Raw genomic sequence first — 26,277 nt, forward strand, 5'->3', positions numbered from 1 at the left:
GCGCCAAATATACCCTTTTCGGGTAGGTCCGGAAGGCCTCTCGCGGGACCATTTGTTGGGCAGGGACTCGCAGATGCCCCGAGAGGGCTCGAAAGGCTTCAGAGAATGATAGAAATGTATATTCTACAACTACACTAAGGGCTGTAAATCATTATAGTCTTGCCCTAGCTGTATGCCCAGCTAACCCTCCCTCTCGATGGGTCTTTGCCGCACATTTGCCGATACCCGAAAAGGGCATATTTGGCGCGGACAAACAACGCGCGCGGAAATGCGATGTTCAGTTTCTTATGCAAGGCACTGTATCTGACCCCGGTATATGCGAGCTTGCAGCTGGGAAGACCGGATGAGAACAAACAATCCAGAACTCCCAGGAGATGCACGGGCACGCAACCCGGGATACTAAGTGGGGAATGGGAAGGCCAAAGCTACACCTTTTGACCCTGTAAACAGATATAATGATCGTGGTAGCAACGAGGTCTGAGGTATACGTTAGTCCCCTACAGATGTCCGGATGACCTCCCGAGAGAGAGGAACGAGGGACAGCGGCATAGATATGACGAGATCCGCACAAAGAAGCTGCTCGCGGCCATGATAGCTGCGTCGGTCCCGTAGGTACGCAGATAATGAATGTGTCCAACAAGAATCAGTCCCACTGTTCATGTGCATTATTTGCAATTGTACTCATGTCGATAGAGGTGCGTGCGTACCACGAGCCTCGAGTCCTCCCTTTCCGACGGCAGGGCCTTGTTGGCGTTTCGAGCTGCCGCTTCAGCTTGCGCCGCGAGACGACCCTGGTTCGGGTTCGAAGCATTGGTGCCCCGTGTCTGCGCCTAAACGACAAGACAGTTGTAAGTAAGCTATATATTAATGTCTGAGCAAACGGGACTGACCTCTTTCATTCTTCGTTCCGCCGCCTGAGCAGCAGCGCTGCGTGGATCCACACGAGAACTTTGTTCAGACGGAGCATTCCCGCCGAGAACCTGGGCCGAAGAATTAGAGCCCAAAACAGTATGACCGCCGTTGTGGGTGGACGACTTCGAGCAAAGAGAGCCCATATCCGACACTAAAGTTACAGGTAGTGGTGCAGCATCAAGCGTTGATTAGATTCCGAACCTAGAAATTTCAAAGACGCCGGGGGCGACTGGAGGAGACGCCAAGGCTGGCACAGCCTGATCTTATGCAGCCCTTAAATTATAAGAACGCCGGTGCATATGAAAGGAACATCTCGGACCCTGAAGAGGGTCTGGACATCATGGAAGTTAATATGCAAGACTCCTTTAGCTGTAGCACACCAACCCGAAATTTAAATCCGAACGTGTTACATCCGAGGAGTCCGCGTAATCCTACACCAGCACGACCTCGGCAAGGACAGGAAGGAGCAAAGAAATAGCTATGAGGGATTAGACAATGCAATGTAATCCCCCGCCCTTCCGTTTCTGTCTCTAGACCCAGACTCCCTATATCCGTCGTAGCTGCGGCGATAGGTGAGGCCGATATCCTCTGGCTGTCTTCGCGGGATCCAGGCCTTAGCGCGTCCTGCGTGTAAGCACTCCTGTCTGATAGGGTAGGACAAAGCGCGATTCTTACCTCCCACCACTTTCTTCCCGAGTTCCAATTCAAACCGGTGTCAAGGCCCGCTTTGACCATGCGAGCTTTGACTCCAGCCCCTAACAACAGTCCGAATACAGTGAGAAGGTATATGGTCACTACCAGCTGGTCTCTGGGGGAATCACGTTCTACGAAGCATGAGTGAAAGAATTGGCGCTGTCTGTCCACAATACTCACGGAAACAGCGAGCCTCAACATCTCCCTCCTTCCCAGTTGCTGTATCAGGGTCTGTATCACCAAGCGAGGCACCATTACAGATAGCCAAATTCTGGTTGAGACACCATTGCTTCGTGCAAGATAGACAAGGTTTCGATGGATTGTCCGGTATGTCCAGGTGCAAGATGGAGTAGTTTGAGCTAAAGCATATGCCTATATCCTATATCAGTGAGACGTGGAGGATAGAGCCCAGCGTTGCATACATTTGCAGAAGTTGGTAGCTTCCCATTTGTGTCCTAGGATGGCGTGTACAGAGCCCTGTCATGACCCGGCGCTAAGAAACGCTTGTGGGTGAAAGTAAGGAACGGGACAGGCTCACAACAAATGAGAATAATACCAAGAAGCAGGCGATTAGCAGAGACGAGGATCTAGCACCGGCCATGTAGAATGACTCGGGGGATATGCAGCGGTTGTACTGCACTTATGTGCACAACCGGAAGCAAGTGACTGTCAATTGTAAGAATCGGTGGCTGCGTCGGATTCACCACGCGACAACTGCTTCCTCTCCATCCAACGGGAACGTACAAACCGCGTTACCTGGAGGACACTCGTCAAAACTGAGTGCGATGTCGGCGGAATACGAGGACGTTCTGACAAACCAGCCGGTCGTTATCGACAATGTGTGCTTGTTCATGTCCAACTTCCTTTCGAGCTACCTGACGGTACCCATAGGGCTCAGGGACTATTAAGGCTGGATTCGCTGGTCAGGACCATCCCAAATGTTTCTTCCCGTCCTTGTGCGTCTTTACGGTTAGGGCTATCCCCTGTGCGCGTCAAATCATGTTCTGACGCGTCCAATCCACCTGGAATGTTTGGACAGTGTCGGGCGGCCAAAACACGTCCGTGTCATGGCCGGTGCCCTTGAAGGAGATGTTTTCATTGGAAGAAGAGCCCAGGAATTTCGAGGATTGTTGAAGATCAAGTACCCCATGGAACACGGAATTGTTACAGACTGGGACGATATGGAACGGATATGGAGCTGGATATATGCTGAGGAACTGGGTACGCTAAGCGAAGAAGTAAGTCGTTCTTGGATACGCCGGCGTAGAGGATCTGACCAAGGAACAGCACCCAGTATTATTGACTGAGGCACCTTTGAACCCTCGAAGTAATCGGGATGTGGCAGCCCAGATATTTTTCGACACTTTCAACGTCCCTGCACTATTCATCTCTGTCCAAGCTGTATTATCACTGTGAGTCATCCGAAACCTCCTTTGTGGCTACGGTTAGATCCCGTTCTGGCTAGATATTCGTCCGGTCGAACAACCGGTATTGTACTTGATTCAGGAGACGGCGTCACGCATGCTGTGCCGGTCTTCGAAGGGTTCTCCATGCCGCATGCAATACGTCGAGTAGACGTGGCCGGGAGGTACGTTTCTTTTCTTGTGTTTCGCCCCCTCATTCACTGTGTATAGGGACGTGACCGATCATCTACAACTACTTCTGCGGAAAGCCGGACATCATCTACACACGACTGCAGAACGAGAGGTCGTACGAACTATTAAGGAGAAGTGCTGTTACGTCGCTCTGAACCCGTCCAAGGAGGAAAAGGACGCACTAGGCCGCACAGAAGAGTTTCGGTTACCTGATGGTAACGTAGTGCAAGTACGTCCCAATTTTTCGGCCTTGTCAGTTTGTTGATTGACGTCCTGCCAGCTCGGTCCGGAACGTTTCAGAGCTCCGGAGATCCTCTTCAATCCCGAACTGATCGGACAGGAGTATGCTGGTGTCCACCAGGTAGTTGTAGACTCCATAAATCGAGTTGACCTAGATCTCCGGAAGAGTCTATTCTCGAATATCGTCCTTAGTGGAGGCAGCACACTATGTAGAGGTGCGTGGCTTTCTAACTTCACTCACTCTGACTTCTAACGTGTCGCAGGTTTCGGTGATCGTCTCTTAAACGAAGTCAAGAAACTGGCGCTAAAGGACGTCAAAATCAAGATTTACGCCCCTCCTGAGCGTAAATACTCAACCTGGATCGGTGGATCCATCTTAGCGGGTCTCAGCACATTTAAAAAGGTAAGTCTACGTCTGTCGGTCTTCGCATCGCCCTTACTTAGTTGTATGGAAGATGTGGGTTTCGGCGGAAGAGTATCAAGAGGATCCAGACATAATCCACAAGAAGTCAGGCTTTTAGGGATTCGGGCCACATGGCATAGCATACGTTCATACCGACTAATCATTTCGTTCATTCTTATGAGATACCCACTTCGAATAGCCACTAATCATACTTGCTGGGATCAACCAGAAACTCTTGACGCCCGTGCAGCTGAGCCAATGCATGTGCATGGTATTCATGAGGAAAAGGAATGGAACAGAGCATACAGCATACGATACACCACCATGCGATGGGACGACGTCCAAAGCAAAAAGGAAACGGACCCAGACCAGCACCGCAACACCATTACTTGCCCTTCTTGGGGGGCTCGGCAGCCTTGGTCTTTTGAGTGCCACGAACCTGCAAAGATATCGTGAGCACAGGCTCCATAGCATGAGCGCTATATGCCCACCTTCTTGGCCCTGTTCTTCCTCTCTTTCCGTAGCTTGCGACCAGCCTTGTCAACCTTCTGCGCCAGCCCTTGCTGTATATGCAGTTAGTCGCAGAACATCGATCAAGGCGTGGACCACGTACTCGGACTAACCGATACTTGGGCTCGAACTTCTTCTGTGACGCCTCATCGTCGTAGATTAAGGCGAACCCGGTACTCCGTCCACCACCAAAGTGTGTCCTGAAACCGAAGCAAACTACCCGGTCCTTCTCGGTCTTGTAAGCCTTGGCCAGCTTATCCTGGAGCTCAGCCTTGGAGACATTGGCCCGTGAAGGATGTAACACGTCAACGACGAACTGACGGCGGGCAAGCAGGCGGTTGGTAATGAACTTGCGAGTGCGGAGGGTAACGGGAGCTGAGTCGTCGGCCTGATAAAATCGCAGATCAGTACGACATGCGACAAGTCGGTACATCCAAACTTCAGAACACCCATCCACCCCCCTAATCACTGTATTCCTACCATTCCACCGGACAACTCGTCCACCACACCAGCAAGGAGCCTGAAAAGGGATTCACTCACCATGGTTGCTAGGTCTTGCCTTGCTTTTGCGCCTGCTGCCCAGGGCTTGTCTTGTATGCGGACGTGAACGGTGAACCGGGGCTCCTGCTTCGCCGGCAACGTCCGCCCGGGTTCGGTAAAGGCCGGCCCGTCGTTGGCAAGTTCGATTGGGTCATACGCAGCTGGTCATCATCCTGGGTCGAGTCTATCAGGTCCTAGTAATATTCTTCTCCAAGTACTCTTGCTGTCCGCTGCTTTGTCTACGGGTCCTGCGCAAATGAGTTCGTCCAATTTTGCTTCCTTCGCCCCATATGTGAGCTTCAGCCTTCTCTCACGGTTCCCCTGTTGAAACAGTGGTCCATAGACCCCTCCGCCAGATGACCCTGCCCACTCAAATCGGTCGTCTACGTTGTCCGGCTCTCTTTCGAAAGGCATAGTTCGACCATGGTTCCCCGCTTCACCGGGATCGCAACACAGCATTCCGTCGTATCAGTCAGGAGGCATCCCCACATTCGGTACATCGGCCGCTGGAGGAGCTGCTACGGCAGAGGAAGTAGAAAGCCAGCAAAATCAATGGGAGACAAGATTTGGCATGAGGGTAGATATGCTGGCTGCGTTCGCGTATCTGCTGGGCCCCCTCTCTGGTACCAAATCCTACTCTTCCTTTGAAGTCTTCGAATGCTCATAGTGCTCGTACTAGCTCTTGCATTACTTGTATTGGAGACGCAGAACGACTACGTCCGGTTCCACGGTAAGCCCAGCAGCCTCAGCAGTCCCCCTTGATCTTATTGCCGACTACTGTAGCATACCAGTCCGCTCTATTAACGACACCACTCCTTGTGATCAGAATGCTGTTGTCACTATTAGGTTTTCCAATCTTCATGCGGACGATCCTGACTATCCTAATATTATGCTCTCAATTACTCATGGCGTACGTACTGATGTTACTTGATTGGGATCCGCAGAGAACTGATCATTGGCCCAGTTTTCGTGCATATCGAGACGCTGCGCAAAACGGTCTTGTCAGGTATCACCTGCCTTACATTGGGCCCATTGCAGACGACTGGGTGCAGGGCGAGTAGCGTCGCTAGGAGCACTGTTCGTCCCTGGCGTCGCCTTAGTTGTATCTATCACCATCCATCTTTCTGTAGACACTGTTTGGGGGTATCGAAGACCATTTGAAGAATCCCAGGGAATATCAATGTCATGGCTACGAAGTACCGCGCACGTCGTAGGAAATTCAAGCGAGTCCAATTGTCATACAAAGAATGGTGCTATAGATACATATGTGCGTGCCAGCGCGGATTATAATACAAGGCGTCGAAGTCGTTCACGGGTCCGTCAGGTGTTAAACGCAGCTCCTGTCTCTATGGAAAATTCTTATATGCAAAGACCCGCCAGATCAACTCCTGTCGAACACATCGTATCTGTTGCTTGTCCCAGTAGATCTTGGAGGAGTGGCTGAATGGCGTTGATTATGGCATCCGTGAGGTTCTCAGTAGCATCCAGAACGGCGTCAACCAGACATTTGACCTCGTAGACGACTAAGAGCAAGACAATCAGTTACTGTAGACAGGTATACAAACACAACGTACTCGGACCGAGAACAGGGCCGAGGCTGGGGATGTTGTAGACCAGGACCGTGACACCTTGCAAGGTATCCTTGTTGAGGTTGACCACGTCCTTCAATGAAGTCTCCAAGTCGTTTTGTCGATCATAATTCGCCAAGCCCTTGTCCAAGCCTTTGTCACTCGCGATACGCGCGAGCACAGTGTAGTAGCCTTGCATATTCGTGTGGAACGACGTAAGCTCGGAAGCACACTGCCGTTGAAAGGTGCCATCGTCCTCGGACCGTGAAGCGGACTGAGCAGCGTATTTGCCTGTTTCACCGGTATCAGCCGGTGAGAGGATGTAAACCACAAGACAACGCACGAAGGTTCTCCGAGTTGCCCTGGGCAGCCAGATAGTAGTTGTTCAGAAGGTTCAAGTCGCCGAGGACATTGACGACATTGACATCCCGAGCCTCAGGGGAAGCAGCGTGGCTAGGAAGTGGCGCTGTCTGGAGAGCCCTTTCGAGCTCAGTGTGAGTGCTCTCCTGGATAGTTGTCGTCCGTCGAATGCGGTACGTCTTGACAGTGCCGACACGGGAGGGGACATCCTGCTGGCGATAGTCGGCGGCGCGAAGCAATGGGAAAGGCATTGGGGTGGCAACAGCATGGAGTACAAGCGCGGGCAGCGCGACCAGGAGGATCCGGGCGAGAGAAGGCATTGTGCAGACAGGCACGGCAAAGTGGAGATCGACTTAAGACTATGAGCGACTAGCGCCTGGCGATAATAAGATAGACAGAGAAATTAAAGAAAAACAGTAGAGTAGGAGAACGTAGTGATGGAAGAGGGGAACGCAGGAGGCGGGCTCTGCCCGACTTTTATACTCTTGCGCGACATGTCGAACTTAACTTCCTTCACGTCGCATCGCGATCCTGATTGGCCGCCCCCTGACAGGGAAGACGCGCCCGTGTCACGTGATCCCACAGGACGTGCACGGACCAACGACTGCGGAGCGTCGCTCGCCACAAATTCAATGCGTCTAATCGCGTCTACTGCGCACAAGTACCCACTGGTATATATGCTGCGCAGTCGCAGTTACTCAGACGCATATGGATTTGCATGGTACATGCAACACAATCTCCCTAACGAAAACAAGCAAAACCACAACATCCCAAGTGTATGCAGGCGGCAGTCTGTAAGGTAACCGGATTCAGGTATATAACGGGATGATTTGGTTGACGGACAAACAGAGGTCCTTGAAGAACTCGAGCAAATGCTGACCTGACAGCGAATGTCCAATCGTCGGCGAGCCAGGCGACTTCACCCCAGCACCGAGCGATATAAAAGAATGACTAGAGAAGAGACGGAGTTTGAGAAAAGATAGGACGACTAGTTAACCAGTCATATGTGAAGTCGACGTGTTTATGGTGTGTGATTATTCCGCATTCTTTGTGTATGGCATGCAGCCTATAGGGCAATGCACGACTTGCCGTCGAGGCCGAGTTTGTACCCTGCCGCGCAAGAGTACACTGAAGCCATTTATTAGTGATAGCTCACCAGTCTAAGCAGTCAGGACCACTCACCGACGCAGGAACCCTTGTTGCATCCGACGTTCCAAACACCCTCGATCGCAGTGCAGTCTTGGCCCTTGCCGAGCGAGCTGCAGCCACCGCACGATTCCAGCTCCGAAGTCGTGTCGAGGCACTCGTAGTCCATACTGCTGTTCTGACCGCGGAGGCCATTGACCGGGCACGCCTCAAGACCAGAGGGGCACAGCGACGCGGAGCGCGACTTGTGGCTCGCACGCTTGTGGTAGTGACCGGACGGCTGGGGGTTGCTGGGACTGCGACCACACAACCAGTTCAACCAGGACCATCCAGCAGGGCAAGACGGAGTCGGGGGCGTAGGGTGCTGGGGAACGCAGCACTTGTGTTCTGTGTGCCAGTACCACCCATTCGGGGGGCAAGTAGAGCCGCTTGGCGGGCTAGGAGGCTTGGGCTGACCACCGTGCGGTAAACAGCATTTCTTCGGCTCCCACCTTTATTATTTATCAAGGCACGTCAGATGCATGTTTTTTGACACCAACAGCAGGGACATACCAGAATTGGGAAGACCCGCAAGAGTTGCTGGGACTGGGTGTGGGATTACTGGGCTTGCTCGGTGCGGTGGGAGTGGTGGACCGAGAGCACATCCAGTTGGACCATGACCATCCAGCAGGGCAAGAGGGGGTCGGGGCAGCAGGGTGCTTAGGGACGCAGCAGCTCTTCTCCTCGTGCCAGTACCAGTCGTTGGAAGCACAGCTGGTGCCGCTAGGCGGGCTAGGCGGAGTGGAGTGACCACCCTGGGGTAAGCAGCACTTCTTCGGCTCCCACCTGCATGCAACATGGATGAGTACGATGCGTACTAGGCTAACTCGAAGGACGTACCAGAACTCGGAAGACCCACAAGAAGTCGCTGCAGCGAAGGGGAGGGCAACAGCCGCAAGGGCGAAGATAGACGCAAGACGAGGCATGCCAAACGAACGTGGATGTCACAGGGGACGATTAGAAGGGACTAAGGGAAGCGCAAGAGCTAACTGAAAACAGGACGGCCTAGTGTGAACCTTTTATACTGCATGGCGGCGGCATCCGTGTCAAACACAAGAGTATGTTGCCTGAACTCCCCTTGTGGGAATGTTTTCCCGGGATTCGTGAGCCAGTCTACTGATCTCCCACTTACAGGAGCTTCTGATCAAATCAAACTACCGCTCTTTCTGGAAGTGGAATAGAGTGGAATCCGCCTGGAAATTGTTCATCAGGTGATATCCACATGCATCGGCCCTCTCTGACAAAGATCATGCTCTTTACCAGCCAAATATCACTGCGGGACGTCTACAGTCATGGTGGTAGGGGCTGAGGCTTGGCGTCCGTGCTGGCGGTAGTGAAGGTGGCCTGTCGGACCCGGTAACTATACATCCTGCGGCGGCGAGCCCGAAGCCGCCTCTTGCTGCCGACTATGGCAATATGGTCCGGCTTCGGCTTCTGGCCTAGATCAGGATCATCAGTTGTCGCCTCGTACTCCTAGGCCACCAGTCGCTCGTCACTTTTGTCCCCTAGCGGAATATTGTCCGGCTCGATGAATACTCGTGTGTAGCCTACTGTGTCGGAGGCTTCAAGTAAGCCGAACCGGAGAGGGACAAGGTGAGAGGGAATATCAACTGTACAATCGACCGTATTTACAGTCCACTATAACCGGGCCAAGGAATGTACATTATGCTTTCGTATCCCATTTCTCATTACAGCGATCCGTGTGTAAGGTGTACAGAGCTATCGGATGGGTTGTTGACCTAACTAACCTCAAATTAGTCAAGATCGTAATATGCGGGAGAGGCTCCGCGGGGACGCTTCAGCGTAAGCTGGTCTCACCTCACCCTTCCATGGCTGTCAATGTCTTTTGTAGAGCCCGAGTAGCGAAATACCGGACATCGGCATCCTGATCCTGCTTCATCTGTTCCAGCAGGGGTACTATCCGCTGCTGACACAGCTCCTTGCCGCCCGGAGCATTGCCATATGACGTAGCCAGGACCTCCAGCGCTTTAGCAACATTGAATCGGATGTTTGGTATGGGGTCTGTGGCCAGAGCGAGAAGGGGAGCAAGGATATCACTTCGGATGATGTCGAGATTCAGCGAAGGCGCCATGGACTATAGTTGGATAGACATCAATATTCAGCCGACTGAGCTCAGAAAGGCTACACGCACAGAGATAGCTTGGATAGTCGTTAATCGATAGAGGTAGTTGGGATGTTGTCCCATCGCTACCACCTTGGGGACAATGACGACCTTAGCCCACTCGACGCCGAATACGTCTGTTAGCTTCTTCAGGTTGACCGTCGCAGCCTCCCGGATGCTATAGACAGTGTCTCCGAGCCATTCCATGCAAAGGTTACCCAACGATTCGTCGAAGAAGGGCTTCCCAAGTTGGGTTGCGAGCAGTGGGATATATTCGATGATGGCTTGTCGCACCCGCCACGACTTGTCCTCTGCAAGTTCGACTATCGCAGGCAGCAGGCTCTCCGATAGCAGCTCAATGCCAATGACTGTTGAATTTAGTTGATGAACACTTCGATCGTCAGGACAGAATGCACATACCAGAGTTGACTGTTTCGAGCTTGCTAATAATGTTGAGTCTAACCTCGGGAAATTCATCCTTCAACAAAGTCAGGAACAATGGCAACAGATGTTCTATCGTAGCGTCTTTGCCCAGAAGAGGAGCCAGTCCGCTGATTTGGTTCGCGAGCGCAGCGCGCACGTGCTGCGAGCTGTCCTTTGCCAACTCTCTAACGCAAGGAACTATCCGCGCCAAAATGACCTCCCTGTCCAAGAGCTTGGCGAATCCTACGCGAAGTGTTTATGAGATGAGTCTATCTGTAGAGCATATATGTCGGTCAATTCAAGAATACACTGACCAGGTATCTGACCAGACCCCGCCGTCCGAACTTCAGCCTCGTTGTCTTTCAAAAGTTGGACATAATGGCCAATCAACTCTTCCCGAACGAGCTCCTGCCCGACGGCCTCCGCTAGCTAATGCCGTAATCAGATAGAGCGAAATCGGACCTTCACAAGCTCTAACCTCATTGAAATGATTTGCCGCCATATATCTAACTCTCCAGCTCTTGTCTGAGACTGTTTGCCTGATCTGCTTCAATAACTGCTCCTTGACTTCCGCGGGAGTTAGCTGCTGGGCTATGACGATCAGATCCTCCACCGTTAGTAACCGGACTGAGTCCTGATCGTCTGACTGCAATCTGCGATAGATTGGCAGCCCGTCGCTAAGGACATGCTGCTTCGAGAGCTTTTTCACAAAAGCCTGGTATGAGGATACTCAGATAAACCGCGCGAGCAAGTGAAGCGTGAAACGTGTTCACTTACACCAAGCCACTTGGCAGCAGCGCGTCGCACCATCGGCGTATCATCGGACCCTAGGGCAGCAAATCCCTTGCGTAGTTCCTCCTGGATCGGCGGAGAGACTTGGGAGTAAACAGGAGCAAAGAGTGCCGCAGAAGATGTGCGTGAAGTAAACCACTCTCCGCGAGATAGACGTCGCAAAAGGGGTATATAATATGTCTCTATCTGAGCTGGTGACAAGACAGCCGCGACTTTCGTGATAGATTCCGCCGCCTATCCAAAGAAAGCAGTTAGCCAAACGCGCTCACTTAGGGCAACGCCATTGCTGATTCAACACCCGAGATGTATGCGTCTCCGAAATCGTTCGTACCTTGTCTCGGACGAGCGTCTCCTCAACCGCGGCCAGGTTCTCCAGGGGTCCTAATAAGACATGCGCGTACTCCGGCCCGCCCAAGTACTCCTCGAAGTTTCTGCCCAATTCTTCCGCCAGAGCGAGAAGGACTTCGTCCTCGTCATCTACCGACTCTTGCAGAAAGGGAATGAGCTCGTCCCGAGCCCGTTCAGGACCCAGAGCAAGAGCGATGGTCGACACGCGATGGATGGCGTTCAACCGTAACTGGACATCCTCCGCTCGCAACTCGTCCATGAGAATGGCTATGGGAGCGATCTATAAGAAAGCATAAGCAGGATGATAGATATGGAGGGTAAAGAGCCAACATCATCGGGAGGGAATCCTGAATCCATCTTGTCGAACTACGGGGGCTCTAACTGTCTTGCGCGAGGAGATTGGGGAACGATGTGCCGTGAAACCTGGAAGCTCGGGATAAACAGCGCGCTCGATAATGCGGAGCGAGTCGTACAAATAAAAGGTAATGCTGTGGCAGACTGGAGATTGCAAGTTTCTTTCCAAATCGTGCAATGTGTAGGCGGTTATCGCTATTCTGCGACGCGACACCAACTGCTCCTTTCACACGCTTCCAATATACTCTGATCGATACACGCTCCTTTTCGTGCCACATCCTTCGGTGCTGGCGGCAGTTGGAAACGCATTATCACACAACTTCAGAATACGACAAAACACCAGATATATTATGGCGACTGCTGGGTACAAACGGCCTCTCGTGTGTACACATATAGGACATCCGGCGCACGGAAAGGATTTACACGCACCTTAAGCTTGTCAATGGAATACAGCCAGACGGGAAGGCAAAATCCTCTCCGAAGAGAAGAGGAGAAACAAAAAATTAGGCGGAAAACAACAACTGCCCTAGGACAAGCTGTTGACGTTGCGCGACCCGAAGGTACGTGCAAGCCACGCTGCAGGATCTCGGAGATCACTGCTGACAACGTCTTTCGACGACGCCGGCAAAGCTCATGGGGTAATGTATCAATGCATATAGCAGTGCGTGTGGGTGTCATGCTTTGGTCACGAATCAAGTGTGCGTAAGTGGGTGTTTCTTTCCCAATCATTGAATCAACGGATGTGAAGTCTGGACGTGCCACGAAAAGAACGGTATTGTCCAAAGAGAATTTTCGACGTGTGCCTCGGTAGATCGACTGGACGAAACGCCGGGGCGCACAAAGGTGCACCAAGACCACCGAAGATTGCGTCGGCGAGCACTGCCAAGCAACCTCGTATGGACGGCTCGACGTTCGGCCAGGTCGATAATATTTGTGCGTCTCGATAAACGTGTGACCCGTATCTCGTTATGCGTGCGTATCCTATAGCATGGGCATCATGAAGAGGTGGTATGGTAAAACTCGTGACGCTCGACGAAGAACCAGAGCAAGGCCAAGCCGCACACAGTGTACGGAGACACCGATAGTAAATCCCGGGAGGATCACCTCGTATGTCCGCCTGCAAAACCCGCACTGGCCCTATAGTACGCGGTGTTTTGATAGTGCAACGTAGGGCAATCAACTGATTTCTGGTTCCTTTGGGTGTGCATTTCCAGTCCGTATATGTGTCGATCGTTGTGAGCTTTAACCACGAAACTATTCGGTAGGCACGCAAACATAGCAAGACACTGTCCCAGTATCATGTCAAGAAGAGGAGTGGTAAACTTCGACGTTGTGACGACCGAGTGTGCGCTGGATCTGTGACCTGGTCATTCGCGACAAGCATGAAGCAATGCCATGCCGGGAGGCCAACACCAAACTGGCCAAGTGGCGTCCATCATGCGGCAGTCATCGACTGATCGCTCGGGACCATCTCTGCTTGGACGACTCTTTGCCTTCGATGGCCGAAGCTCCGGAAGCCGAGCGACACCTGTGGCGGTTAGTGATGGCACGCGTGAAGATAGAAAGCCCATGCTTGCCGTCATGACCATCGCCGCACCACTGGGGCACGGAGGACACCGATAGCGCAAGGCCTCGTATGTCCAAGCTTCGATGGTCAACGGTGATAGTCGTCTGCGTGCACAGACGCCACCCAACATGCGAGGCATGCTTGGGACCATAGAGCTGCTTTCGTCGAGCATGTCCACCGCGGTGTCGCCAGGAGGTCCTCGGGGCAGAGTCGAGTCAAGGGATGTGAGTCGTAACTGCGCGTCAGGACGGGGCTTATATCGTGATCCGGGCGGCCGGATCTTCAGCGGCCCACGCCGGCGTCAGGCCGGTTTCTTGTTACGTAAATGACTTCTGGTCCTTGCTAAAACCCTTGGGCCACATCGTCAACGACGCTTTGTGCGATGATGCTGTACGGTAGTTATTGGGTAGTTACATGCAACCTCAGGTTGGATACGCTGAGCAGAGATCGTGCTTTACCAAACTTTATGTCAAGCCATCGAAATAAACATCCCGACTTGGGGAATGTTCAGACGGAATTATCCACGGGGGATCACCAAGGGTTGACGACGTCATCATTGATGAACTCCACGCTCAAGTGCATGGACTAAGCTTACACTGGTCGACAAACCTCTGCTTGAAACTCGCGACCGTTCCTGCCCCCAAATAACCCCCAGCAAAGCCATGCCAGTTCAACAAACGAACGGAAGAGTTATCCTCACTCACCCGAAGGTGCGTTGCGCACAGGCTAGACATAGGATTCCTCGATGATAACAGTCTACTGCAGGGCGCGTCTGCGGAGATCCTCCTGTACGGGGCAACCGTGATATCTTGGAAATCTGGTAGTAAAGCCAATAGTACACCCGTCGAGCGTCTATTCGTCTCCTCAAAAGCGGCGCTCGACGGATCCAAGCCTGTCCGAGGTGGTATCCCGGTCGTGTTCCCTAACTTCGGTGCTCCGACGCATCCTGAGCACGCGAAGCTGAGCCAACATGGGTTTGCCCGAAGTGCGGTTTGGAATTTTGACAGCGTCGTGATGGATAACGAGGCCGGCGTGTCTGTGAGACTAAGTGAGTGGTACATACTTTGGATCTTGGGGCAGTGTTAATCTTCGAGTACCAGCCCTGACTCCGACCCCGGATATCATGGTCAAGTACCTCAGGCCATTCCATCTGGCTTATGTCGTCACCCTGGCAGAGCATCAACTGAGCACGGACCTTCACGTAAAGAATACGTCCCAGACAACCTCCACTCCTCCCGACGCCCTTGAGTTCCAGGCGCTTCTCCATACCTATATCCGTGCGCCAGCCAACGATGTCTTGATTTTCCCTCTTCAGGGCAAGAAGTACTACGACAAAACAGAGCCGACTGAACAGGCCAGAAACCAGCCCAAGGAAGAAACCCGAGCCGGAGTGGATGTAAAAGCCTTTACAGATTCAGTATACGAAGACGTTGCTGGAAAGTACGAGGTAACTTGGCCCGGAGGAAGTATCGAAGTTAAAGCCAAGAACTTCAAGGACGTCGTGGTGTGGAATCCATCAGCGGAGGCTGGCAGTAAGCTCGCAGATATGGAAGATGGAGGATGGTATGTGGCTCGTCTGGATAATATGGAGCTATACTGACTATATATGCAGGGAGAGATTTGTCTGCGTTGAACCCGGATATGTGCGCGGGTTTGCTAGAGTGAATCCAGGAGAGACATGGGTTGGACAGCAAGTGTTGACTGTGCTGCACGAAGAGCGCGCGCAAGGTCAATTGTAACAGGGAAGAGCGCTAACAGGAACGGACGCATGTAAGAGTACAGTAGTGTAAAGAGCAAAGGGTTGTGGCTTTGCGTAGTTTAACTTTGGTTGTTGTGACAAGCCACGGCACGTGACTTCATACATGTGACGGTCATGTCCGAGTCAAGGTGCCCAGACGCGACTGACTCTTGACTGCACGTCCCCGATGCTCCTATCTTGTGCGCATCATCTCTGCATGTAACTACTATGTCTACTGAGAGGAAGGAAGCGTCACTTCGTGTACGAATAAATCACGTTGATTATACTCTTGTGCATCCTGGCATCCTGGACAATGCGTCGCTCCCCCGTGTACCTGTTATTCGAATCTATGGCGACTCTTCCTTGGGTCAGAAGGCTTGTTTGCATATTCATCAAGTGTATCCCTACTTCTTTGTCGAGTACCGTGGCAAGCTACATCCCGAGAGTGGTGAGCGTGCTCCTACTGGCTACGAACCGGGCGGAGCTCATCGCTCGTGATGTAGTCCACCGCTACATCGCCAGACTCAGTCTATCGCTCAACCATGCTATTGCCGTCTCAATGAAGCGAAATCCCCATTCCCTAAACTCCCAATTCATAAGGGCAATAATCCTCGTCAAAGGTGTCCACTTCTACGGGTTCCACGACACCTACTCGCCCTTCCTCAAGGTTCACATCACAGACCCGGCTTTCGTCAACCGTGCCGTCACTATCTTACAATCAGGGGTCGTCATGCAGACTCATTTTCGCGTCTTCGAAAGCCATCTCAGCTACGTATTACAGTTTCTGTGTGACTTCGGCTTGTATGGGTGTGGATGGGTTGAATTGGATGAAATCTTGCAGCGCACGAAGAACTCCGTCATAGACGTAGATGAGGAAGGAGAGGAAGGGGATGCACTTCCATTCCCCGAATCACCGTACCCCCGCCAGTCGCGTATGCCATTTGAATTCGATGCTGCCGCACATCAAATTTTGAATAGGCACTCCCTAAGTGCCCGCGACATCCATCACGAACTCCGGATACCAGCACCGCCGCTCCCGCCAGAACCCCTAGTAATCAGTGTACGTGAGCTGTGGGAGGATGAACGCCGGCGGCGGGCGGCGAAGGGTTTACCTGCCACCCCTTCGATTCCGCTCGACCCTAGCGAATCTTCGCGGGACCTTGGTGCGGGTTGGGTTGCCGAAGCTCGATACTGGGAAGAGGTGAGAAAACGAATTGAAAAGGAGCGTGGACGAGAAGCAAAACCCAGGGATCCCAGCTGGGCGAGATGGGTTATGTCCACCTTTGAAAGTATCGAGGCATTATGGGAGCCGCATTTCAGAACATGGAAGCCACGAAAGGACACTGGTAATCAGGCACAAGGTCGGAAAGTCGAGGACCAGCAAGACGAGGAACTCGAAAACCCATATGAACCAGTTGCCCACTCGCAACCGAGCGCGTCTAGTAGTACCGAAGAATCCAACATAGAAGTGGACGAAATGATGCTTTCAAGTCAAGAGATGCGCTTGTTGACGGACCAAGAAACGGAAGGCTGGAGACCGCCTGACGAAGAACAGGGCACATCTAGCGAAGAAGAGGACTTCCCGCCGGAAGATGAAGATCCTTCCCCACCCCAAGACGCAACCCCGCCGCAGGAAATGCAGGATGCAGTCCAGGTCTCGGATGTGGAAAGGCAAGCCCTCCAGGAATGGCTCTGCTATGCTCGTACTGATGAACTCGGAACCTGTTAAGTTTACCAAAGACCCCTACAAAGCTGCCGAGGACGCCTACCAAAGCGCGAGTAACGCGCGAGGATGGTTTCCAAGTTGCATGGCGGAAATTGATCGGGTTGGTATATTGCTGATCTCAGCTACAAAGGCTTTCTTATCTCGCCTAGACGTGGCGCCACGCGCATGGAGGCCCCTCGACTCCCCAACATGTTCATGACACCGAGAAAGTAAGCTCCTGGATCGCAGCACAACACCATCGCATACTGACTGTATTGCAGATCAAGGGTATCAACTCCTATGCCTGCACATTCAACCCCCGATATGAACCAGGAACCGTAAGGGTGCCCTTCTATGGCATCAGATCACATGTAGTTAATAAGGTCTACGATCCCCAGCGCTCCATATTCTGCGCTTACTGACTCCATACTTCGCAACGACGATAATCACGATTCCAATGCGGTTTCTACGTCAGTGTTCTTCTCCTAGCTGATACTTACAGTTCAATGGACTGAGACGATCCGCCTGCGACTAGGGAACTGCCTACCCGCAGTCATCTTAATGCTGGTTCGCAGCGATCCCAAAGAGTCGCCTATGATCTTATTGATTGCAGCCATCCTGCACTGATTCCAGACGCCCGCTACTCGAGTGAGGGGCCGACTCCAGGCATACCCGTTTCGCCTTCCGAAGTCGATGATATGGAGGTCGAAAGACCGACCAAGAGGAGGAAGATTCAGCAAGAGCAACAAGCCGACTCAACCGTATCCAACAACTACCCATCTACCCGTTTGCCACCCTCACGACCGATACTCGCGAGTCAAACTAGACGATCCGATGGCACGCGGACACGATCAGTCTTTCTCTCCAAGAGTCAAGCTTACTCCTATAGCCGTCCTCCTCCTTCGGCGTCCACCTTACTATCCACATTGGACAACTACGGCCTTCCTGCCAAGATCTATAGAGATCCATATTATTCCAATGAAGCCGACGTCCCTGAGAAGCCAAGGGAATACGCTGGTCTGGTATATCATCTAAAGGGTGGGGAAGATGTGGCCAATCTGGAGGAATGGCAATGTGGATCTTCGTGCGACTATCCCGGATTGCAAAAATCGGATATGCCCCAATTTGACCGTATGGGTGTTGGGGGATGGGAGTACGCGAGTTCTCCACCTAGCAGACGGGAAGTCGAGAAGTGGTTGAGAACGACATCAGTGGGGCATCGGTCGGCGAGGAGAGGGCGCGTCTCAGAGGTAAAGTGTGCCCTCCCATGCACCGCTTGGCTAACCTGGGTGTTATGTCGCGTAGGCTGCTGGATCATCACAACATAATGTTACTAAGGCAAAGAAAGCTGTTAACAATGCAGCCGATGCAAACAGACGGGAGAGGCAAAATATGACTATTCTTTCTTTCGAGATATTGGGTAAGACCCTCTTCAAAAGATCCAGTCGATGAAAGCTGACCTCATTGTCGAGCCCTTTCTCGCGGGGACCTCGTCCCCGATGCAGACGTCGATGAGATCGTCGTCGCATTCTACTCTTTCCAAGGAGAGGACGAGGCAGCTGCCCCAACAACCGGATTCATCGCAGTGGAGGATGTCCAATTGGAACCGAAACGCCTCCGAGATGTGACAATAGATTTCGTGCCGAACGAACTCGAGCTATTGAATCGGGTCGTAGACCAGGTGTCTGAATATGACCCTGATATCCTTGTTGGCTGGGAAATACAAGCCTCGTCGTGGGGTTACTTAAATGTTCGCGGTCGTGCATATGGTAAGCAATTAATCTGTAGGATGTACAGGGTGATGACCCTTGGTGTCCATAGGTCTAGACATTACCGAACTACTCTCCCGCGCCCCGGCCAGACGTGCAGGAGGGGGCAACCATCAGTGGGGCCTAAGGACAACATCCACCTTTAGCGTCGTTGGCCGCCATGTTTTGAATCTTTGGCGGATCATGCGATCCGAGTATACCCTGGCAATTTACACCTTCGAGAACGTGGCTTTTAACGTGTTACACAAACGGTGCGCAGTCCCTGGTCGTTTGTGTAACGAAATACGATCATCAACTACACAGGATACCGCATTACGGCCATCGCGTCTTGACCTCCTGGTTCAGGAGTAATGTTCCAAACCACACAATGCAAGCTTTGCGACATATGTCAAACCGTACTCTCCTGAACCTGGAAATCCTAGATCGGGCTGAGTTCATCACCAAGACAGCGTGAGTGAAGGACGCACTGGGGCATACTTCATCTCACACTTCCATAGCGAATTTGCACGAATATTTGGGGTTGATTTCTTCTCCGTTATAAGCCGTGGATCGCAGTTCAAAGTCGAATCATTTATGTTTCGAATAGCCAAGCCTGAAAGTTTTGTATTAATATCACCGAGTAAACAAGATGTGAGTTCACTTGACTCTTCACACACGTCGGTACTCACATGCCGCTGTAGGTCGGCAAGCAAAATGCTGCAGAATGCATGCCACTGATCATGGAGCCTTTATCTGCGTTTTACAACAGCCCTCTTGTAGTTTTAGATTTCCAGTCACTGTATCCATCAATCATGATCGCGTACAATTATTGCTACTCCACTTGCCTCGGTCGCGTCGTGGACTTCAAAGGCCGCAACAAGTTCGGCGTGTCTGAACTCCATTTGCGCCCTGGCTTACTTGATACCCTAAAGGATCACATCCATAGTACGTTCCAAATCATGGATCTAGAATACTGACGGTACAATTACCATTCAGTTGCACCTAATGGAATGATGTATGTCAAGCCTGAAGTTCGCAAAGGACTCCTGGGCCGTATGCTCACGGAGCTACTGGAAACACGAGTCATGGTCAAGCAGGCCATGAAGAGCGCAAAGGACGATAAGGTGAGATCGGGTTATCGCAATTCAGACGGATGAGATACCATCAGTGCCTTGAAGATACTGCGAAGGGTGCTTGACGCCCGTCAACTTGCTCTCAAATTCATAGCCAATGTGACTTACGGCTACACGAGTGCGACATATTCTGGTAGGATGCCAGCGGTTGAGATCGCGGATAGTATAGTGCAGAGCGGACGAGAGACGCTAGAGAAGGTGTGCGGATACGTTCAGGTGCATGGAGGCCGTTTCTGACTGCAACATAGGCAATCCGAATAATTGATTCGACGAAGAAATGGGGCGCGAGGGTTGTGTATGGTGACACCGACTCCTTGTTCATATACCTCAGAGGCAAGACCAAGGAGCAAGCATTCCGGATCGGGCATGACATCGCCGATACGATAACCCGCGCGAATCCAGCGCCTGTCAAGTTGAAGTTTGAGAAAGTACGTGGTCTCATCTGTTGCAATATCACGGGCTAATGTTCGTAGGTATACCTTCCATGCGTTCTGATGGCCAAGAAGAGATACGTCGGCTTCAAGTACGAGAATCCTGATGACGTTGAACCCGTGTTTGACGCCAAGGGTATCGAGACGGTCCGCAGAGATGGAATTCCTGCCCAGCGAAAGATGACCGAGGACTGCTTGAGGTCTTTCCATTTCCGCTCCCCTCTCTTGACCCGAAAGACTGATATACTGCCCAGGATCCTCTTCCAAACGCAAGATCTGAGCAAGGTCAAAGAGTACTGCTGGCGAGCATGGTCCGATGTCCTGGAGAACAGGATATCTATACAGGATTTCATCTTCGCGAAGGAGGTGAAAATGGGGACCTACAGGTAAATATTTCACTGTTATTGTCATCTTATGCCTTCATTTATCTTGTGTCAAGTGAGAAAGCTCCGCCCCCTCCGGGAGTAACCGTGGCAGCAAGACGGATGATGGAAGACGAGGCTAACGAGCCCCAGTATGGGGAACGTGTCCGATATGTTATTGTCAAAGGGGGTCCGCATTCCAGGCTTGTAGACCGAGCCGTCGCGCCTGAGGAGCTTCTGGATCAACGGTGAGATGTCCCGTGGTCGTATTCCTTGAATTTTTCTGACACCTCTCTCCCTACAGGCATAAGCGATTGGATGCCAACTATTACATATCTAACGTGCTGATCCCTCCACTGGAACGTATCTTCAATCTCGTCGGCGCTGATGTTCGCAGCTGGTACGACGAGATGCCAAAGGCTATCAAAGTTGACCCCATCGACCCTTTAATGCTGTCACCGAAGAAGAGGAGAGATGCAACTCTGAATAGGCTGAAGATCGAGGAACATTTCCAGAATTCGGACTGTATCGTCTGCGGAGCATCGACTTCCGCCGGTGAGCTGGTTGCTGCTCCTTTCAAATTTTCACAATGACCTGATTATACCATGCCCACAGGTCTCTGCGAGGACTGCGTGATAGATCCGCAACCGACAATCACCTCTCTCCTGTCACAGGTCAGGGCAGCCGAGCGGCGACTGAAGGATGCACATGAAGTTTGCAGTTCTTGTGCCCTGTCACCTCGAGGAGAGCCCATTCTGTGCGATTCTTTGGATTGCTCGTGGTTGTTCGAGAGGAAGTCAGCTGAAGAGAAAGCAGAAGCAGTTGCTATTTTGGAGGACTTTATTGAAGAGATGGAGGAGCTGCATGTGTAGATGTCACAATGCGTGCAGCCTCATCTGGACTTTGCACGGGTGACAGTCGATGACTATCTCGGGACTGTCCGGAGCCCATCCATACAGCAAAGAAAATACAGAGTGAAAGACAGAATTACACAGATTGGTATGCCCCAGGGGCACTCTGGTTCTGGCCGTTATTCGCCGGTACAGGAGGTTGGGGCTTATTGACAGAAGCATCATCGACGGACTCATACCCATCTCGTGCACCCCCACTCAGAGAAGTGAATCCGCCAGGCATGGACCACACTGTAGAACATGAGCTTCCCAAACAACGGCGCAGCAACTTCTATTACTTACCTGTGTTGCCATTGAAGTTGTTGCCCAGTCCGGAGAACTGTGCGCCTCGCTGCCGCAAAGCGGCCCCAAATGCAACAAAGGTGGGGAGCTGCATATACGTATGAGGACCCGGATGGTATGACATTTAGAGTGATGACGGACCTTGAGCAGCATGATCAGAAACACGAGAAGCTTGGACCACCAGCGAGCTTCCCCATTAGAGAAAAGGAAGATAAGGTCAAATAAAGCCGATACTCCAATGAAGCCCGTGACCTAAGGACGTGAGCGCTGGAGTAAGAACGGGGAGGAGCATGAGACGTACTGCTTTCATGGACTGGGTAGCTTCACTCTGCTCCTGTGCGTATATCCCAAAGAGGAAGATGGGGAGGTTGTAGGAGGGGGATGTGAAAGGAGCTATAACAAAGGACATAACCTGGCATTGCATTGGGACTGTAAGATATGTCAAGTAGGGGAGTTGGGGACATACCGCGCCAGCAAGGACCAGCTTAGACGGATCAAGACCTTGGATAAAGTCAGCCATTTTTGCAGGTCAAGTCGGGTGTCGACTTGGGAGACTTGGGAGACTTGGCACACTCTGAGGCCTGCTAGTGCTTCGCAGGACAGCTGTGCAAGTCGCGGGTGCACAGCCACAAGCCACAACCCGTGTCGATCACCGGCCCTGTACGGCAAACGCTTCAGAGACAATTCCGCGTCCCGGCTTTGGAACATATGCGACCGCCTATCGACACCGATTACCCTGCAGTCTCGGCAGAGTTTTGCCCTGCTCTGGGCTTTCGGAATGTGTTAGCTTGTGGCACGTATAGATTAGTCCAAACCTCAGAAGAACCTGGCTCCGAGTTGAAGCAGTCTGCATCCGAAAGTACTTCCGGACGGTCAAAACAGACCAGAGTTGGCAGATGCCTCATTTATAAAGTGCACACAGAAGGTGGCGAAGATGAATTGCTGTAAGTGAGCAGCTACAGGTCAGAAGGAAACGGGAATGAAAGAACCCCAGCGAACAGGTGCAGGACATAGAAATGCCTGGCATCCTGGATATGAAATGGTAGCACGGATATTCTCTTCATTAAAGACCATGCTCAAAGCATCAGGTGTCATCAACCAGAGGACTCCGCTGCTGTCCTCGGCATAGCTGATGCCGACGGATTCATCAGTCTACATCAATGGAATTTAGATGAAGTATGCATTCCTTGCGGTTGTCCATAAGTAGCAGCTGAATTATGGTCTGGTAGGGGCACTTGAATAAGCTGCACTCCACTTCGCTAGGAGAGTCCGATGCGCTCTGCCTATCTCTGGATTGGTCGAACCGTTGCTTCCCCTCACGGTCTGCTCTCCTACTTTCTCCGTATGCCTGCGCATTCACTCTAGTTCAGCGATTTAGGCTCTGTAGTGGTCTCCTTGTCCGACGGCACCCTCTCCATCCTCAAACCGGAGAATTCAACGGGCTTAGTGCAAGTCGAGTCATGGTCCGCACATGACTTCGAACCGTGGATAGCTGCTTGGAATTATTGGGATGACAACATTATATATTCAGGTATGAGTCGATGCTATACCGGGCGTTCAAGCCTTGCTACCGTACATCCCCAGGTGGCGACGACGCCAAGTTGAAGGGATGGGACATCAGACAAGGCTTCGAAAACTCTACGTTCGTGTACCAAAGGTAGGCTTTCATTAGCATTCTACCCTGGTAATCGTTTCATTGACCCAGCGCCCTTAGGTTCGACGCCGGAGTCACCGCAATCCAGAGTCACCCATACGTCGAGCACCTTTATGCAGTTGGGAGGTAAGCTGCCAAGATCACAGCCTACCGGCGCGCGTTTGCCGAATCCGAATATACAGCTACGACTCTACTATTCGTCTTTTCGACTCTCGTAAGCCCTTGCAACCCCTCCAGCGGGTAGACGTTGGGGGCGGGGTATGGCGAGTGAAGTGGCACCCATCTGCAGAGCGGAAACATGACCTGCTAGCTGCGTGTATGCACGATGGCTTCAAGGTCCTCCACTTCGAGGAAGGTTCAGAGAGTGGATTCGGGAGCGCAAGTATTTCGAAACGGTATGACGAGCATGGGTCGCTAGCCTATGGCGTGGATTGGTGTTACTCACAAGACGGGAGAAGCAAGGAAGGACAGAGTACTCTGATAGCCAGCTGCTCCTTCTACGACCATTCTTTACACCTTTGGAGGGGATGATAATACTGTAACAGTCTCTTTGTATCATAATCTAGTCTGTCCGTGTCCAAGACCTATTTTTCGTTTGTGGCGGGATCTGAGTCCTCAACCTGGTTTCCGCTGAGTTTTAATTGACGCTTACGTCTCCAGAGCGCCGCATTTGGCCCGTTCATCACGAACTCAAGCGTCCATCTGGACAGGCCGCGCAGAATATCCGGGCGATGGACTGCTGCAGTCAGCAGCGAAGCCAACGACAGTACGAACGCTAGCCTGGAATTGGATCAACACAGGAACACGACGAGTCCAGTGGGTCTAATGCCTACCTCTCTGCAATCATGGTACTCTTATTCCCGCTTCGAACCCATCCGTCCGGTAAGCACGACCGGACCGCTCTCGGAAGGACGTATAAAGCCATCTCGCCTCTCCTCCGCCCTTCCTCAATCCAAATGCTGGAACCACATGCCAGGCATCCGGCGAGTATGCATCCAAACGGACCATCCCAGAAGTTATGAGAGATGGAAGGGAATAATCGAGCTAGGAGCAGGGTGCGGGTAAGGCACACAGACATCCAGATCGACGACACGAATGCCGAGAGGAAGGTCGCCGAACGCATGGCTGATAGGAGACGCGGGATGATGCTTCGGATCTGCAGCATTGCAGAGGGCTGCCTGAGGACCATAGGGAGGAAATGGACCTGCAGGAGTAACAGACGAGTTAGGAACGAACAGTCCCGCCGCCCCCTGGACCATCACTCACAGGCAGGTAGATGAGTAAAGCCTCGACGAACGCTTTGGCGCCCCGCCGGGCTGAGTTTGCAGTACAGCTCTTCCTGTCCATACCTCCGTGAACTATCTCGCATGGCAGGCCGCCGACGCCATTCCTTCCCATGACGCCAAGCACCGCCCAAGTGTTGTTCGCTGACAGTCCGCCACGGGGCGGAAGCATAGCTGGGTTGCCCCATGAGCTGGGGACACCGATGTCTTGAGCCATGGAAGTCAGCAGCTCGGGATATTTGCCGCCACTGCCATACACCCAGTGGCCCGAGCGGATTGCACGCAAAGTTAGTACAAGGCGATTATCGATGTCTGCCAAGGAGGTGATCCTGGCAGAGCGTGTCTCAGGCCGTTCTCACGAGCATCGTATAAGGAGCAAGTACCATTTAACATATGATCTGGGGAGCCTAGACGTAGGAGGAATTTAGTATATGCGCGCGGTGAAGAGAGGTAGAGCACCTTTCTGGTTGATAGAAGAAGCACCACATTATCCTTCGGTACGATGACGCGATTCAGTGGACTTCGAACCTAGCCAGTAGCTCGAAAAACTGACCTCGCGCTGCATACCCAGAAAAGAAAGGCATCGGAATGCCTTGTTAACTTCCGCCGCCATTCCTTCGCGTCCTGGTCCTTCCCCTGAGATAGCCTGAGAGCGTATTTGGACAAACAAGCCTGGACGCCTGCATCCATTGCTCTGACAAATAGGAGCAAGGTGAGGTCCAATGTAGGCGAAGGCCTATTCGTTCTTGGAATACCCTCCGGAGAGCGGGTGAAGGGAGGAGTGAGAGGTATGGCAGCTTGGGGACCAGCCCTTCTCCTCGCTTGCAAGAGTATTAATGCAACCAGAGAAGTAAGAGAGTTACACAGGAAGGCTTTTCGAGCAGCAGTGAGATTACATGCATTCGAGATCCGTTGGAGGATACGCCCTGCGCGCGTTAAGAAGACGGATGACCAATCATGTCCAAGGGGCTCAGGGTCCGCCCGTGCCTCCAGTGCCTTCCATATATGCTGTAGGTACGCCCCTCCGCCTATTGCTGTGGTCATGGCAAAAGCAAAACCCGTGACTCCGAACTCCCTCTTCAATGCTCTCTTCAAGCCCTCAGGACCGCCAAGCTTGGCGCGCCCCCTGCCTGATATTATGAAAGGTAAAAGCACAGGTACCAGAGACAGCGACAGAGCAAGGCCATAGGTGCGGATTGATATCTGGAGGGGATGGTCATGCGGAAGCGAGAGCAGATACTCTTCGAGTGCGAAGACCGCGTTCGTCGCTGCACGTCGAATGCCAGTCGGCTTGCTCATCGTGCGCGGCGGGGAGACACAGGCCCTGGGACAGGGAAGCCAGGACGTCTAGTAGGCTCACAGAATACCAAGAATAGCAGAGCAGCGTTGCATACGGGGCATCGACATTCTCACTTGGA

The 26,277-nt window shown here is 52.3% G+C and overlaps 14 protein-coding genes across 14 annotated transcripts; 5 read left to right on the forward strand and 9 right to left on the reverse strand.

Moving 5' to 3' along the window:
• Positions 1 to 392: 392 nt before the first annotated feature.
• Positions 393 to 1,135, reverse strand: GLOTRDRAFT_68774 (uncharacterized protein). Its single transcript, XM_007862936.1, has 3 exons — positions 891 to 1,135; positions 708 to 830; positions 393 to 652 (listed from the first exon to the last, which is right to left on the reverse strand). Exons 1-3 carry the CDS (start codon positions 1,053 to 1,055, stop codon positions 644 to 646), a joined length of 297 nt encoding a protein of 98 aa, XP_007861127.1. The 5' UTR covers positions 1,056 to 1,135; the 3' UTR covers positions 393 to 643.
• Positions 1,136 to 1,205: 70 nt separating this feature from the next.
• Positions 1,206 to 2,270, reverse strand: GLOTRDRAFT_113338 (uncharacterized protein). Its single transcript, XM_007862937.1, has 5 exons — positions 2,144 to 2,270; positions 2,028 to 2,082; positions 1,786 to 1,977; positions 1,588 to 1,736; positions 1,206 to 1,525 (listed from the first exon to the last, which is right to left on the reverse strand). The coding sequence occupies exons 1-5, from the start codon at positions 2,204 to 2,206 to the stop codon at positions 1,391 to 1,393; spliced, it is 594 nt and encodes a 197-aa protein (XP_007861128.1). The 5' UTR covers positions 2,207 to 2,270; the 3' UTR covers positions 1,206 to 1,390.
• A 120-nt stretch (positions 2,271 to 2,390) lies between these two features.
• On the forward strand, positions 2,391 to 3,961 carry GLOTRDRAFT_124556 (uncharacterized protein; the record flags this gene model as incomplete). Its single annotated transcript, XM_007863412.1, has 9 exons — positions 2,391 to 2,444; positions 2,497 to 2,561; positions 2,645 to 2,843; positions 2,893 to 3,017; positions 3,071 to 3,193; positions 3,240 to 3,429; positions 3,481 to 3,655; positions 3,704 to 3,843; positions 3,896 to 3,961. 9 exons carry the CDS (start codon positions 2,391 to 2,393, stop codon positions 3,959 to 3,961), a joined length of 1,137 nt encoding a protein of 378 aa, XP_007861603.1.
• Positions 3,962 to 4,228: 267 nt separating this feature from the next.
• GLOTRDRAFT_102521 (40S ribosomal protein S24) lies at positions 4,229 to 4,896 on the reverse strand (the record flags this gene model as incomplete). The annotated part of the gene is made up of 4 exons (XM_007862938.1): positions 4,229 to 4,282; positions 4,335 to 4,406; positions 4,457 to 4,741; positions 4,894 to 4,896. The coding sequence occupies 4 exons, from the start codon at positions 4,894 to 4,896 to the stop codon at positions 4,229 to 4,231; spliced, it is 414 nt and encodes a 137-aa protein (XP_007861129.1).
• A 1,356-nt stretch (positions 4,897 to 6,252) lies between these two features.
• Positions 6,253 to 7,141, reverse strand: GLOTRDRAFT_124558 (uncharacterized protein; the record flags this gene model as incomplete). Its single annotated transcript, XM_007862939.1, has 3 exons — positions 6,253 to 6,416; positions 6,468 to 6,752; positions 6,805 to 7,141. 3 exons carry the CDS (start codon positions 7,139 to 7,141, stop codon positions 6,253 to 6,255), a joined length of 786 nt encoding a protein of 261 aa, XP_007861130.1.
• Positions 7,142 to 7,438: 297 nt separating this feature from the next.
• GLOTRDRAFT_135427 (uncharacterized protein) lies at positions 7,439 to 9,076 on the reverse strand. Its single transcript, XM_007862940.1, has 4 exons — positions 8,847 to 9,076; positions 8,520 to 8,792; positions 8,004 to 8,458; positions 7,439 to 7,949 (listed from the first exon to the last, which is right to left on the reverse strand). Exons 1-4 carry the CDS (start codon positions 8,930 to 8,932, stop codon positions 7,888 to 7,890), a joined length of 876 nt encoding a protein of 291 aa, XP_007861131.1. The 5' UTR covers positions 8,933 to 9,076; the 3' UTR covers positions 7,439 to 7,887.
• Positions 9,077 to 9,541: 465 nt separating this feature from the next.
• On the reverse strand, positions 9,542 to 12,249 carry GLOTRDRAFT_109153 (ARM repeat-containing protein). Its single transcript, XM_007862941.1, has 9 exons — positions 12,022 to 12,249; positions 11,675 to 11,971; positions 11,329 to 11,577; positions 11,030 to 11,266; positions 10,866 to 10,980; positions 10,549 to 10,794; positions 10,159 to 10,496; positions 9,825 to 10,101; positions 9,542 to 9,749 (listed from the first exon to the last, which is right to left on the reverse strand). The coding sequence occupies exons 1-8, from the start codon at positions 12,046 to 12,048 to the stop codon at positions 9,826 to 9,828; spliced, it is 1,785 nt and encodes a 594-aa protein (XP_007861132.1). The 5' UTR covers positions 12,049 to 12,249; the 3' UTR covers positions 9,542 to 9,749; position 9,825.
• Positions 12,250 to 12,926: 677 nt separating this feature from the next.
• GLOTRDRAFT_109154 (uncharacterized protein) lies at positions 12,927 to 13,815 on the reverse strand. The gene has a single exon (XM_007862942.1). It carries the CDS (start codon positions 13,782 to 13,784, stop codon positions 13,413 to 13,415), a length of 372 nt encoding a protein of 123 aa, XP_007861133.1. The 5' UTR covers positions 13,785 to 13,815; the 3' UTR covers positions 12,927 to 13,412.
• Positions 13,816 to 14,233: 418 nt separating this feature from the next.
• GLOTRDRAFT_68783 (galactose mutarotase-like protein) lies at positions 14,234 to 15,446 on the forward strand. The gene is made up of 4 exons (XM_007862943.1): positions 14,234 to 14,322; positions 14,378 to 14,660; positions 14,713 to 15,175; positions 15,225 to 15,446. The coding sequence occupies exons 1-4, from the start codon at positions 14,275 to 14,277 to the stop codon at positions 15,349 to 15,351; spliced, it is 921 nt and encodes a 306-aa protein (XP_007861134.1). The 5' UTR covers positions 14,234 to 14,274; the 3' UTR covers positions 15,352 to 15,446.
• Positions 15,447 to 15,578: 132 nt separating this feature from the next.
• GLOTRDRAFT_30012 (ribonuclease H-like protein) lies at positions 15,579 to 16,455 on the forward strand (the record flags this gene model as incomplete). Its single annotated transcript, XM_007861974.1, has 2 exons — positions 15,579 to 15,798; positions 15,854 to 16,455. Coding segments are annotated over 2 exons (822 nt in total), but the record flags the coding sequence as incomplete, so codon positions are not given.
• Positions 16,456 to 17,945: 1,490 nt separating this feature from the next.
• On the forward strand, positions 17,946 to 21,523 carry GLOTRDRAFT_5242 (DNA/RNA polymerase; the record flags this gene model as incomplete). Its single annotated transcript, XM_007861906.1, has 15 exons — positions 17,946 to 18,305; positions 18,361 to 18,475; positions 18,528 to 18,824; positions 18,877 to 19,075; positions 19,128 to 19,274; positions 19,322 to 19,454; positions 19,505 to 19,748; positions 19,800 to 19,927; positions 19,982 to 20,134; positions 20,185 to 20,364; positions 20,410 to 20,567; positions 20,622 to 20,753; positions 20,807 to 20,977; positions 21,034 to 21,284; positions 21,345 to 21,523. Coding segments are annotated over 15 exons (2,847 nt in total), but the record flags the coding sequence as incomplete, so codon positions are not given.
• Positions 21,490 to 22,539, reverse strand: GLOTRDRAFT_135431 (uncharacterized protein). Its single transcript, XM_007862944.1, has 5 exons — positions 22,389 to 22,539; positions 22,224 to 22,334; positions 22,064 to 22,174; positions 21,923 to 22,010; positions 21,490 to 21,871 (listed from the first exon to the last, which is right to left on the reverse strand). Exons 1-5 carry the CDS (start codon positions 22,440 to 22,442, stop codon positions 21,717 to 21,719), a joined length of 519 nt encoding a protein of 172 aa, XP_007861135.1. The 5' UTR covers positions 22,443 to 22,539; the 3' UTR covers positions 21,490 to 21,716.
• A 91-nt stretch (positions 22,540 to 22,630) lies between these two features.
• GLOTRDRAFT_68793 (WD40 repeat-like protein) lies at positions 22,631 to 24,107 on the forward strand (the record flags this gene model as incomplete). The annotated part of the gene is made up of 9 exons (XM_007862945.1): positions 22,631 to 22,729; positions 22,766 to 22,866; positions 22,917 to 22,964; positions 23,011 to 23,098; positions 23,152 to 23,243; positions 23,293 to 23,453; positions 23,507 to 23,579; positions 23,637 to 23,702; positions 23,759 to 24,107. 9 exons carry the CDS (start codon positions 22,631 to 22,633, stop codon positions 24,105 to 24,107), a joined length of 1,077 nt encoding a protein of 358 aa, XP_007861136.1.
• GLOTRDRAFT_68796 (uncharacterized protein) lies at positions 23,758 to 26,249 on the reverse strand. Its single transcript, XM_007862946.1, has 6 exons — positions 25,413 to 26,249; positions 25,319 to 25,351; positions 25,243 to 25,266; positions 24,843 to 25,188; positions 24,410 to 24,780; positions 23,758 to 24,356 (listed from the first exon to the last, which is right to left on the reverse strand). The coding sequence occupies exons 1-6, from the start codon at positions 26,156 to 26,158 to the stop codon at positions 24,161 to 24,163; spliced, it is 1,716 nt and encodes a 571-aa protein (XP_007861137.1). The 5' UTR covers positions 26,159 to 26,249; the 3' UTR covers positions 23,758 to 24,160.
• Between the last annotated feature and the right edge of the window lie 28 nt (positions 26,250 to 26,277).

Source organism: Gloeophyllum trabeum (genome assembly GCF_000344685.1).
Source record: "Gloeophyllum trabeum ATCC 11539 unplaced genomic scaffold GLOTRscaffold_00001, whole genome shotgun sequence".
NCBI lineage: Eukaryota > Fungi > Basidiomycota > Agaricomycetes > Gloeophyllales > Gloeophyllaceae > Gloeophyllum > Gloeophyllum trabeum.

What these genes read in the sequence shown, in the direction of transcription:
- GLOTRDRAFT_109153 (XM_007862941.1), bottom strand. Translation starts at nt 12,048, where the DNA reads ATGGATTCAGGATTCCCTCCCGATGAT. An exon ending in AGACGCTCGTCCGAGACAAG is followed by an intron (nt 11,578 to 11,674) that starts GTACGAACGATT and finishes TTCTTTGGATAG; the next exon opens with GCGGCGGAATCTATCACGAA. An exon ending in CTGCTGCCAAGTGGCTTGGT is followed by an intron (nt 11,267 to 11,328) that starts GTAAGTGAACAC and finishes TCCTCATACCAG; the next exon opens with GCTTTTGTGAAAAAGCTCTC.
- GLOTRDRAFT_68774 (XM_007862936.1), bottom strand. Translation starts at nt 1,055, where the DNA reads ATGGGCTCTCTTTGCTCGAAGTCGTCCACCCACAACGGCGGTCATACT. An exon ending in CGGAACGAAGAATGAAAGAG is followed by an intron (nt 831 to 890) that starts GTCAGTCCCGTT and finishes CTTGTCGTTTAG; the next exon opens with GCGCAGACACGGGGCACCAA.
- GLOTRDRAFT_135431 (XM_007862944.1), bottom strand. Translation starts at nt 22,442, where the DNA reads ATGGCTGACTTTATCCAAGGTCTTGATCCGTCTAAGCTGGTCCTTGCT. An exon ending in AGCTGGTCCTTGCTGGCGCG is followed by an intron (nt 22,335 to 22,388) that starts GTATGTCCCCAA and finishes ATGCAATGCCAG; the next exon opens with GTTATGTCCTTTGTTATAGC. An exon ending in CTACCCAGTCCATGAAAGCA is followed by an intron (nt 22,175 to 22,223) that starts GTACGTCTCATG and finishes TCACGTCCTTAG; the next exon opens with GTCACGGGCTTCATTGGAGT.
- GLOTRDRAFT_68796 (XM_007862946.1), bottom strand. Translation starts at nt 26,158, where the DNA reads ATGAGCAAGCCGACTGGCATTCGACGTGCAGCGACGAACGCGGTCTTC. An exon ending in TTCTTCTATCAACCAGAAAG is followed by an intron (nt 25,267 to 25,318) that starts GTGCTCTACCTC and finishes TCCTACGTCTAG; the next exon opens with GCTCCCCAGATCATATGTTA. An exon ending in AGTACCATGATTGCAGAGAG is followed by an intron (nt 24,357 to 24,409) that starts GTAGGCATTAGA and finishes ATCCAATTCCAG; the next exon opens with GCTAGCGTTCGTACTGTCGT.
- GLOTRDRAFT_109154 (XM_007862942.1), bottom strand. Translation starts at nt 13,784, where the DNA reads ATGCTCGACGAAAGCAGCTCTATGGTCCCAAGCATGCCTCGCATGTTG.
- GLOTRDRAFT_113338 (XM_007862937.1), bottom strand. Translation starts at nt 2,206, where the DNA reads ATGGCCGGTGCTAGATCCTCGTCTCTGCTAATCGCCTGCTTCTTGGTA. An exon ending in TGGTATTATTCTCATTTGTT is followed by an intron (nt 2,083 to 2,143) that starts GTGAGCCTGTCC and finishes GGGTCATGACAG; the next exon opens with GGCTCTGTACACGCCATCCT. An exon ending in TGTTGAGGCTCGCTGTTTCC is followed by an intron (nt 1,737 to 1,785) that starts GTGAGTATTGTG and finishes CATGCTTCGTAG; the next exon opens with AACGTGATTCCCCCAGAGAC.
- GLOTRDRAFT_68783 (XM_007862943.1), top strand. Translation starts at nt 14,275, where the DNA reads ATGCCAGTTCAACAAACGAACGGAAGAGTTATCCTCACTCACCCGAAG. An exon ending in CGGCGTGTCTGTGAGACTAA is followed by an intron (nt 14,661 to 14,712) that starts GTGAGTGGTACA and finishes TTCGAGTACCAG; the next exon opens with CCCTGACTCCGACCCCGGAT. An exon ending in GATATGGAAGATGGAGGATG is followed by an intron (nt 15,176 to 15,224) that starts GTATGTGGCTCG and finishes CTATATATGCAG; the next exon opens with GGAGAGATTTGTCTGCGTTG.
- GLOTRDRAFT_135427 (XM_007862940.1), bottom strand. Translation starts at nt 8,932, where the DNA reads ATGCCTCGTCTTGCGTCTATCTTCGCCCTTGCGGCTGTTGCCCTCCCC. An exon ending in TGTGGGTCTTCCGAGTTCTG is followed by an intron (nt 8,793 to 8,846) that starts GTACGTCCTTCG and finishes TGTTGCATGCAG; the next exon opens with GTGGGAGCCGAAGAAGTGCT. An exon ending in TGCGGGTCTTCCCAATTCTG is followed by an intron (nt 8,459 to 8,519) that starts GTATGTCCCTGC and finishes TAAATAATAAAG; the next exon opens with GTGGGAGCCGAAGAAATGCT.